At 32.7% G+C, this 11,799-nt stretch overlaps 1 protein-coding gene across 1 annotated transcript; it reads left to right on the top strand.

Annotated features, from left to right (window-relative positions):
• Positions 1-443: 443 nt before the first annotated feature.
• Positions 444-2,488, top strand: LOC114422598 (receptor-like protein 57). The gene has a single exon (XM_028389045.1). The coding sequence runs from the start codon at positions 782-784 to the stop codon at positions 1,586-1,588; it is 807 nt and encodes a 268-aa protein (XP_028244846.1). The 5' UTR covers positions 444-781; the 3' UTR covers positions 1,589-2,488.
• Positions 2,489-11,799: the final 9,311 nt, after the last annotated feature.

Here is an 11,799-nt window from a genome sequence, read left to right on the forward strand (position 1 = left end):
GATTGGACGCTGTAGAATCAGTGGACAAAAGTGATGTCGGAAGTTGTGCTCTGCTGCCTCCATGGATTGTGCAACCCACAGAGTTGGATCCTATAATCTGGTGTACTTCCACAAAGTTGAGCACATCAAGTCATAACCGTTAGATTAGAGTAGTGATAATTTGATGGTGAAAAATTACTTACGCATGATACAGGATAAGTTTTACTCACGCATGTTAGCCAGTGTCACCAAACTCCTTTCCTTTCCCCTCACTTCACCGTCCGCACGCACGCGCGTTCTCTTCGTTCGTGAGCCAAATTTACGAGAAGTGCTTCACTCGTACCACGTCCATATCCCAAACAAACGCTCCCATAAAGGACCCGAAGAAAAAAAATACTTATAATACTATTCATAATAATTATTATTAATTTTTAACATAAAAACAAAACAAACTAGGCGGCCATCCAGCCACAGGATTGAAGAGTAGTACCACATTAGTGAAGACCATTTTTCAATTAGTCTCCTCTCTCTCTCTCTCTCTCTCTCACTTTGGCCTTAACAGAACCGAACACAACACAAGAGAGATAGAGATACAATACAAGAACAAACTCCGACATCTCTCGCTTTCTCTACTTTCCCCTGTTTTTATTCGGAAGCAAGCAAGGCTTAAATATATAGATCCCTCTTTCCCGTGCTTCACTGTTTCTCAGTTACTTGGCTTCGCCTTGGATGAATCTCAATCTGAATCAGTCCTCCTCCTCGTCGTATAAGGAATAAATAATCATCGGAAGAAGAATCAGGTATGGATGTTGGGACCGTGCTGCTACTTTGTTGGGTTACTCTGATCCCGGGGATTTTATCAGATCCAAGCGACGAAGCGTGCATGACGCACTTAAGCAAGTCGCTGCAAGACCCAAACAACCAGCTCCATAACTGGAAGGAAGAGAACTTCGCGAATCCCTGCAACGACTCAACCACGAATCTCCGAGGTGCAATCTGCAACAACGGACGCATCTTCAAGCTCTCCCTGAACAACCTCTCTCTCCGCGGCACCATATCCCCCTTCCTCTCCAACTGTACCAATCTCCAAGCCCTAGACCTCTCCTCCAACTTCCTCACAGGCCCAATCCCCGCTGATCTTCAGTCCCTGGTCAACCTCGCCGTCTTGAACCTCTCGTCGAACCGTCTCGAAGGGGTCATCCCCCCGCAGCTCACAATGTGCGCCTACCTCAACATCATCGACCTCCACGATAATTTATTTACTGGGCCCATCCCTCAGCAATTGGGCCTGCTCGTTCGCCTCTCCGCTTTCGATGTGTCCAATAACCGCCTCTCAGGGCCCATCCCGGCTTCGCTTTCCAACCGGAGCGGGAACTTGCCCAGATTCAACGCCAGCTCATTCCTAGGGAATAAGGATCTCTACGGTTACCCGTTGCCGCCGCTTAGGAATAGGGGCTTATCCCTTTTGGCCATTGTTGGGATCGGCTTGGGAAGTGGCCTTGCTAGCTTGGTGCTTAGCTTCACCGGGGTTTGTATTTGGTTGAAAATTACGGACCGCAAGATGGCGCTCGAGGAAGGCAAAATCACCCACCTTATGCCTGATTATTGATAAAAACTTTTTTTTTTTTTTAAATCACAAATTTACTATACTAGTTTCAAATATTCCAATTCCAAGGTACTACTATCTTTCATTATTCAACTTGATCGATCGCTGATGATGCTTCTTCACCTCAGAAAAATTAAAATTAAAAAAAAAAAATAGTACCCGTACCAGGTACTACTTATTTTTTTGTTTTTATAAAAGCGAGGTTGGGTGTGGGCTACCCCTAATTTCTTCGTACTTATGGGTCGTTCAGATCATTGTCTCTTATCGATCACGGGGGATATATTTTATTTTATAATTTATATATATATATATATATATATATATATAATTTCTCTCTCTCTCTGTTTTTACCCATAACTATTACTAACTGTTTCAAAGTTTTGCTGATTGGCTCTATTATTATGGTTTCTGTTTATTGAATACGATTAGCGGTGTATAAATCCAAATGATTTTGAAACACTTGCATCGATGATGCTGATACTTTGCAGCTTTAATTTTGCTTATTGTAGTGATGCTTGGATTGGCAATGAGATATCTTGATTTTAGTAAATTTTTATTCTTTATGATTCGGTGGGTTGGGTTTTGTTGGCACTTGGCAGGAGGGTAGGGTAGGTTAGTGGGTGCTATTGCTACTGCTAGATACATGAAGAACCGCTGCGCCGTTCAACTGCAAAATTGTCTGGCAGTGTGCTAAAATATATACTACAAACTCATCCAACAGCTGGTGCCATTTTATTTTAATCTGCAGAAGAGTGCCGCGTTTTTCTCACATTATCGGAGGACACCAACGGTACTACACAGCCACGTGGATTGGGACTTTTCTTCTCACATTATAATGACTTGTTGTTCTACTCTTGTTCACTTGTTTGTCCAACGTCAACTAGTCAACCCTCTTATTTACAATGTGCCTATCTATATCTATCTATCCCTCCCTACTTAGCTTAGGATTAGGATCACTATTTTTAGATCATGCAAAACTTTATTGCTGTCCTATTATACTTAATTACTTTGAAAAATTATTTTGATTTAATTAATATTTTTAAATTTAAATCCTGAATATAATATTTAGACAAAGAATTTTATCAATTTTTCTACTAAAAAGACATTATGTTTAACAATAGGTGAATAAATTATAGTATCGATAGTAATTATTATTATAATTAAATTAATTATTATTTAATGACACTTTATGAATGATGATGTTGGGCAAAGTGTGAACAAGAATTAAAATTTACAGCCATAAAGTTATGAGGGGTTAACGTGAATCTAGTGCTTCCCATAATTATGGCTAGTGGGTACCTTGTTTATTTGCTCTACTATTTTTCTTCCCTTTATTCTATGGTCAGAGACTTTCCTATTCTTCTTCTTCCGGCCCGGTTTTGGTTTCTCTTCCCCTCCCAGCTTAGTGGGCCTAGGCGCTGAGGCTCGTGACTGGAGTTTCTGTTTCTTCCTAAAGCGACTGTTATGTGGAATCTTCTCATATGCTTCCCGTTGTCACAAACGGACACTGCATTCTTGTTACTTTATTCGGGGAGGAAAATATAACTGGAAAAGGAAATTTTTTACTAAGCTACGTGGCACCCAGCTCTTATACAGTTAAGGTTCTTGGAAAAGTTCAACTGGGAATACCACATTTTATTCTCATAGTGAAAGCCTGAAAGGTGAATTTTTATGAGAAGGAAAATTATTTTCTACAATAATTATGTATCTCTACATTTTTTCACCTTTAGATTTTAATTAAAAAATTATATTTTACTAAATATCAATCAAACATATTAAGAATGATATTCTTAACCATATTATTCTGGAGAGTATTACTATTTAAGATACAATTTTATACTTGAAAGTTGAAACAAAAATGGCCTAAGTTGTTAAAAGAGTAATGCTAAATTACGAAAATTTGATAGAACTTAACTACTATTTGTCAAAATCCAATCGTGATTAATAGTAATGTCTATAGTCTCATTAGAGAATAATTATGTTGTATTTTGCATGTTAAAAGATTGTAGGATTCTTTCAAATTAAGCTCCTTTTTGAAACTGTTTTTTTTCTTTTAAAGCTTATCGTGGATGGACTTATATATTGTCTAGCCGAAAAAGGAAGTAGTAATGTATGTGAGTTGTCAAAGTGAATCATGATACATCAAAACAGTAGACAACTAAATCTAGATTATTATTTTTTTTTAACAAGCGTGATACATCCAATAGTTGCTATGATTAGTTAAAGGTGATGATTAATTTGATACTTTTATATTTAAATTCATTAAACTAATTGAATGTGACAAGATTAAATTGCTCCAGTTCTATAAACTGGCCTGGGAGAACAAAAAAAAAACATTCAGAATAAACAAACAAACATCTTTAACTACAAAGATTGGACTGCCAGTAGCCATCTTGACCCGGATATCTATTGCTAAACTTGTCTACTCCATAACAAATCATAGTGATGATACCGTTGAGTTCTGAAATTACGATATATAAAAAACAATAGATATTGAAGCTACACCGAAAGTGAGATGGTCAAGTATTCTTTAGTTATTTAGGGTGAAAGTCAAATGTGCTTTCATTCCGTTCATTAATGGATTCTCCGAGATTGGCATGAATGTCATGATGGAGCTGGGCCCCTAGCCCCACCCATATTATTTGGTATTTTATGCTCACAAAATTGCGGAGTAGAGGATATTTTTTGGCCCGTTGTTGCTCCTATAGCTAATGGAATTTCTTGATTGACACTGTGCTCACTCATGTCATGCCCCTCGCTACCTTCTATTTGCTTACTTTGTTGTAATTTTATTAATAAACCTTATCAAATATCAAATGAACATTAAATTACATTACGTCAGATTATCAAGAGGTTTTAAAAAATATCCGGATTCATAGAGCTTGATCAACACATAGCAAAAATTTATAGTGGTCACAAGCAATTGGTTTAATGACTTTCCTCAATCAAATCACCCTCTTCCTTATGGTACCTTTGTTTCCTCTTCAGATGGGGAGATGAGAAACTGTTTCTTGATTTGGTGTCTTAGGAACCATAATCATGCCTTAGGTTTTAACCTATTAGGGTTCTCATTATCCCCTAATGGACCAAACTGGTTTGAGCTCATTAAGTTCATATCAATTTTTTATTGACAGTCTAATGGGTTCATTGAACTATATCACTTTATATTGAACTCATCTAAATGTAAATAACTAATATAAATGTTATAATACAATATGTAACCCATATTAATTAACTAAGAATTATAAAATTCCTAACAATCTCCCACTTGAGCTTTAGGTGCGCAACCTTATGTTATTTACTTTTAGACTCCTTTTATACAATCTAGTCCATCTCATATAGTAACAGGAAATCACTGCAATTTTCATCACAATTTAGCGTGACTAAGCCACAACGATCACTACTGTTACTCATACTCAATGACATAGATCAAATATGGATAAACGACATGAAAATTACATACAATGTAATCTTAATCATATTTATTTCCAACTAGTCCAAACTTTATTCTTTTATAGATATCAATCCAAAGTGCAATACAAATATTGCACACAAACACAAGCTCATAATAGAATGATAAACATCAACTTTATTTCTATAGAAAATTCAAACAATACAAATATCTGAAAAACATAAGATATAAAACATAAATGGGACTCCCACTAAACTAAGGTAATGTTAGGAACTACACCCATATGAGCTCATGAAAAACTCTAGGTACCAAACATTTAGTAAGTGGGTTAGCTAGCATGGAATCAGTCCCTATATGTTCTATAGATATCTGCCTATTCTGAACACGCAGTGGAATCTTACAACGGTCACCAACTATTTATTTAATGACCTTTTTCAACCAAATTACCTTCTTTCTTATGGGACCTTCGTTTTCTCTTCAGATGTGGAGAGGAGAAACTGTTTCTTGATTTGGTATCTTGGAGACCATAATCATACCGTAGGTTTTAACCTATTAAGGTTCTCATTATCCCATAATGGACCAAACTGATTTCCGTTCATTAAGCCCATATCAATTTTCTGTTTTCAGTCTAATAGACTTATTGAATTGGATCACTTTATATTGAATTTATCTAAATATAAATAACTAATATAAATGTTATAATATAATATGTAGTTCATATTAATTAATTAGGAATTATGAAATTCGCATTCACAAGGAAAGTGCACTTGAGTTTAATAATCTGTTGCTTTCGAGTTCCTTAACGTTTTTAGCAGTGTGGCTTAGCCCACAAGTTTCCTAAACGCAGGGAGACGTGATGATATGCGTGATATGAATCACCCTCCTTAATTTGTGAACTCACACGGATTCATGCACTTAGCTAAGGGTCTTCAGGAATTGTAAATTAAGAACTTGGAAAAACCCGAAAATTAGATTCACAGAAAATATAATTTTGCTGATGCTTATTAAATTTGAATACTGTGAGAGAACAAAAGGTGTTAGTATATGGTTTTACTTGACTCAGTTACTATTAGTGATTCAATTGAATAACAAGGTTCTTGAAGAAACGATTACATGCATGTTTGGATAAGGGTTGATGAAATTAATTTTAAAGTGAAGTAATTTATATTTAAATATTTTATTGTAAAAAATTTAAGAATAAAACTTATCATAAAATTTTGGATCAACACAAAAATTATTAAAAGTTATTTCAACTTTGAATCAAACCTCAAAAACATGAAACTAAACACGCACCAAATATAGTTTAATTTTCTATTCGGTTTATATTGTGCGTGAGGAAAATTTATCCAGCACTAAATGTTCTAGGATTTTGGTTTGCATTTTTCACCCAGTCTGGTACGATGTTTGTGACTTTCACATGCAAGTTATTGAGTTATTCATACTTCAGTGAATTTTTTTTTTTCGCAATAAGAGTAAGACCAACTGTAGCCTCCTTTGGGTCGCTTCTTCACGTTATGAAGGCCCGTCCTAGCTGCAGCTTTGTAAAAATGTTTATGGCTATTGAGCATGATTCTTGAATTGCCTTTTTACCAAGAAACTGCATCATCATCATTCTTGAATTTCCAAGTTTTCTCTGATCACTTCACAAGAGCCCTTTAAAGAAGATTTATATGGCCCAAGAATTTTGGAAATGCGCAAGTACATAAAGACCATGACTGAATGAAAAGAAATTGACTAGTTTAATTTGTGGTGTATCAAAGCAAATAATGAAATGCGTTAAATAATTACCACCTTTGTTTTGTTTTAGGCCGTTTTGTTCACTCAAATGTTCACCATCCGGAATGCATTTGAGGTGTATCAAAGCAAATAAAGGTTGTGCTTCTGGATGGAGCATAGTCTGATCTATTTGTTGTTTGATCAATATAGGACACGTTTGAATCACTGGCATTTATCGGGAAGATAATAGACGTGTTGATGTCCTAGCCAATCATGCACATTAGATGGACATAGACTTTGTGATGTTTGAACAACCTCCTACTATGTTGAGCCATTTGATTTAACAAATTCTTTAAGAGTCACTTTTTCTCGCATTACTTCAGTGTAATTTTTATTTTGGGCTTTCTGCCTCTCCCATTACCGAAAAAAATAAACTGAATATTGGGGGCTGGTTTAATAAATTTGGACTTGTCATTTCTTTTCAACCAAAAAGGATTGTGCATGTAAAGCCATTTAAGACTGAACTCAATTCTTTTTTATCCCCTTGGGTTGTTTCAGAGTTCTGAAGTCCATCCTGGAAACAAACACTCCAAAACTACTTGGAGTTGCTATTGACCCCTACTAAGGGGTTAACATTTTTTTTATTCCAAAAATGTTCATCCCACAAAATTGTGGTTTTGTTGTATAATCGCCTACAAAATTTAAAATGAAAACATGTTTTCATTGAATATTTGGGTCTTACTAACCAAATAATCTTATAATACTTGTTATAATATTATTAAGTAATTTTTATTAAAAATTATACCATAAACACATTAAAAATAATAATGAAAGTGCATTAATGGTTTTTTGTAAAGAAATGTTTTTAATTTTTGAATTAATACTTTAGTGTTTTTTCTCATTACTTTTTATTTTATTTTATAATTATAAACCAAAAGTAATCCACAAAGAGTGAGAGAATCGATGACCTTAGATGCCCTTAAAATGGGGAAAACAACAGTGTATTTTATTTTTATTTCACTTATTTACAATAATTTTATCTTAAAAATATCAATTTTTTCTTGTGTTTTCAATTTGTATTGATTATTTTTAAAGAAAAAAAAGAGAGAGAAAGAGAGAATGAAAAAAATTCTTTTATTTCTGTTTTAAATAACCATAAAATGGTAATAATTTGGAAAAATAAATAAATGATAAAACAGGTTAGTTGAATAAGTTTTTTTAAAATTTTAGAAAACTGAAAATTATTTTTAAAAAAAAAACATCAAACAAACAAAACCCTGATTTTTTTTCTTTTTCGGTCTGAAGGAGTGGTGTGTCTTGGGCATGTTCTTGGGCCCAAGGATTTTTTTAGCTAAAGTGAGTGTAGCCCAGAACTCCCATCAATTTCACTAAACAGGCAAACCAGACAGTAGGTTGGCCCAATAATTTAAACTCAAAGTTCAATCCCAATGGCTCTTCATTTTAATGTCCCCACGTGGCTAAAACTTGTCAATTTAGGGGTAACAATCCTCCAGCAACAGAGGATCTATATTTGTAGCTACAGCCATCACTTTTATATGAACCTTATAGATGTATGTAGGGGAGAATTTCTTGCTACATGTTTAACATCACATACTAGAATTCTCCTAGTTCTATCCAGTTGTTTCTGGACCAAAAAACAAATCCAGTTGTTTGGAACTATGATCGTAACAACTAACAAATAACTATTGACTTCTGATTGCAGTCGTTTTCTTTGATAGTTACTCCTCATGCTATTATGCTTTAGGATATTGTAACAAAGAGAAAAACTAATTTGACCCAAGTCTATGAGAATTTATTTTATTTCTTTAGCACAAGTTTCTGTTTAACAGCTATATATATATATAAAAGTCCCCGCAGATAATATAGATAATGAGAATTTTATTCACGTGGACTTTCAATTTATAAATTTTATTATAAACTACGAGTCTACTCTAGATATTCAAAAACTACGTACAAATAATATTTTAATAAGAATTTGAAAGATGAAACAAAGGCATAGAAAAAGAGTTGGAGATAACTATGATCGATGAACTGAAAAAAAAAAAAAAAAAGAGTAAATGCAGGAGATCTAGATGATGATCAAGTTGAAAGTGGGCCTAGGAAAAGACTACAAAGGTTCGCTTTCATGTTGGGCTGGAGGAGTCCCCATTTGGAAAGAGAAGGAAATACAGACTAATTGGGGCTTCTCTTCTTGATTTGGACAGCTGATGCAAATAATTTTCCGGAAGAGGTTGGTTTGTAAGTGAAACCCTTTGATATGCATAGGCCACACTGACTTCATTTTCTGTCTTGATAGTTACTCACTATGACCCACATGACTTTAATAAGACAATATAACAATTGGACTGTATGGACTATGTCGGACTAGGACCAGCTTCATGATCCTCACTCTTCACTTCATAAATATTTGCTTCTGACTTTTTTCTTGAGTTAGGTTGGCTTCTGATCACTTTCATCTACGAACTTGGCTTATACATTAAAAATCATTGGTATATTTTGTGTGAATTAATTGGTAGCGAAATTATTTGTTTAAGTAGTGATTTCAAGTTCAAAACTTAAGTATCCAGTTACATAAAATGCTTAAAATAAGTTTTGTCACTTTTTTTTTTTTTGAAAAACTTAGTTTTGTCACCTATAATTGTTTATCCAACTCGAGTAGAGTTGTATTTGTAGAAAATAATTGTAGTGTATAAAAAAAATACAATTTAAAACTTATTGCCTTTATTGATAAAGAAAAAAAAGCTTGGTACTTTAACCATTTTAGTTAGTTTTGAGTAATATAAAATTTAAAACTTGTTGCCCTTATTGATAAAAAAAAAAACTTGTTGCTTTAATCATTTCAGTTAATTTCGAGTAGCAGTAATAATTAATGTATAACTTTTCTTTGAATTAAATGTATAATTATTTCATGTACTATGAAATTAAACATTTTTTTATGATTTTTTTTTATTAAGAGTACTGAGACGTGCCTTAGCAGTCAAACTTATGCATTATATATCTTATGGATTAGTCTTCACTGAAATGCCAATCCTGCTCGACAGTAATGGCTATAATAGCACTCTTTCAAACTGACAGATATATTTTTTTTTCATCAAAATATTTGACATAAATATTTTAGTTAGTAAATAAAATGCTAAGTATATTTTTTTTTAAAAAAAAAAACATATAGGACTCGTATTCAACCAGCTTTAATCAACCATTATTTAAATATTTAAAATTTATCATATGTAAATCCAACATATATCCAATTTCATCACACTAATTTGTTTTGGATTTAATTATGTATAATGACACTAATTATTGAAGTTAAATATCTAGAACATTTATAATTAATGTCAAATACCAATAAAATCTAACATTTCTGGATTCTTTAGGTATGTTAAAAATAATTTGATTCTCTAGTTGTACATATAGAAAAACTTTATTAGAAAAGACAAACCCTATTTTAGTGATCTTTATGTCTTCGTGGTTACTATCATGACTTTTGATTATAGAATACCTTAAAAAAAAACTTCGTACCCCATTGTCCGGAGGCTCTTCGCTATGCGAAGGTATGGGGGAGGGATGTTGTACGCAGCCTTACCCTTGCATATGCAAAGAGGCTGTTTCCGGATTATAGAATACCTTATTTTCATATAAAAAAATTGATGTCAAAGAGATTTAGTAATAAAAAAAAACTTTTAACAAAATGTTAGTTTGCTTTGCATTGATAAGGACCAGGTTTTGTTATAACATTCGGGTTCAGAATGACAAGTTGAACTGATTTTTTTCCCTTATAAGGAATAAGAATTGATGGTGTACAGTTTATATACAATGAAAAAATGTTGGACACGTTGCTTAAAATAAGGCTTTGTGCAGTTGAAAATAGATTTATCACATGCTTTTGTTGGAAAGAAAATTCAAATTTTTAAACCATTAAATTTGTGGTTTCAATCCATTGTGAATTATAAGATATTGAAATTATTGTTTTAATTTTTAAGAAGTTCACATTTAACTTTCGATAAAAGAGATAGAAATTTACAAAGGTGAGAGAACTGTGACAAACAATAATTGATACTTTTCCATTATTGAAAGAAGTCATGCCCTACCACTGTATAAATGGGGATTTTGTGAAGAATTGTAACATTCCAGTCTTTGTTCATGAGAGGGAAGCAAGTATGTGTGTGATTTCATTTGTAACGAAAGAGTCTATTATGAGTGGAAAACTGGAAATATTTATCACTCCTCACAACTCTAAAGTGAAAAGCTTGAATTTATAGGGTGATACACAACTTAAGAAGGATAGGATATCAAACTTGTAATCTTTATTTAGCATGTATAATAAATATTTATTTATGCATTTTCATGGTGTGTTTTCGTGTGTTATCATGCATTTTTTATTTTTATTGTGTGTGATTTTCTCCAACAATTTTTTATTCCTTGTTCTATCAATATTTTTTTTAAAAAAAATACTCATTATATTTGAACAATGAGTATAAGCAAAAATATTTTCCATAAATGAGTCTAACTCAATTGATTAGGAGCGCAAGAGTTATTATAAATTCTTTAATACTATCTTTGTTTTTCTCACCGATAAAAAAACAATTATTTTTCTATTATATTTCATTATACATTACAATGTATAAGCAATATATAATGAAGATAACGACCTTTCAATTTCACTATACCCTACAATTACATGTTTAGTCTAATCCCAAATTAAATACAAGCCTGGCACGTATATATATCCCCCCAAAATAGTTAGCTTAAGTTTTAAAATAAATAATATACGTACTAATAGTTAAAATATTTTATTTATGACATTTAATTACAAATCATTCTGTATAGTAAATTTATTAATTTTTATAATGGTATAAATTTTTTTAACTTTTATAACAAATATATTAAAATCAAATATTATATTTTATTAGTTAATAATGTATCAACTTTTACACTTACCATACATTCCAATTACACTATAAATTTGATGATTGTAGGAATTTTGTCAATGGTTCGGGGATCCTAACAGCATTTGGAGGAATAATTAAAGTACCTCGAGCAAATTGAAGTTTGAAAAATAAAATGA

Source organism: Glycine soja, chromosome 1 (genome assembly GCF_004193775.1).
Source record: "Glycine soja cultivar W05 chromosome 1, ASM419377v2, whole genome shotgun sequence".
Classification (NCBI taxonomy): domain Eukaryota; kingdom Viridiplantae; phylum Streptophyta; class Magnoliopsida; order Fabales; family Fabaceae; genus Glycine; species Glycine soja.

Bases quoted from the DNA above. Each gene is read 5' to 3' on its own strand.
- LOC114422598 (XM_028389045.1), top strand. From the start codon at position 782: ATGGATGTTGGGACCGTGCTGCTACTTTGTTGGGTTACTCTGATCCCG.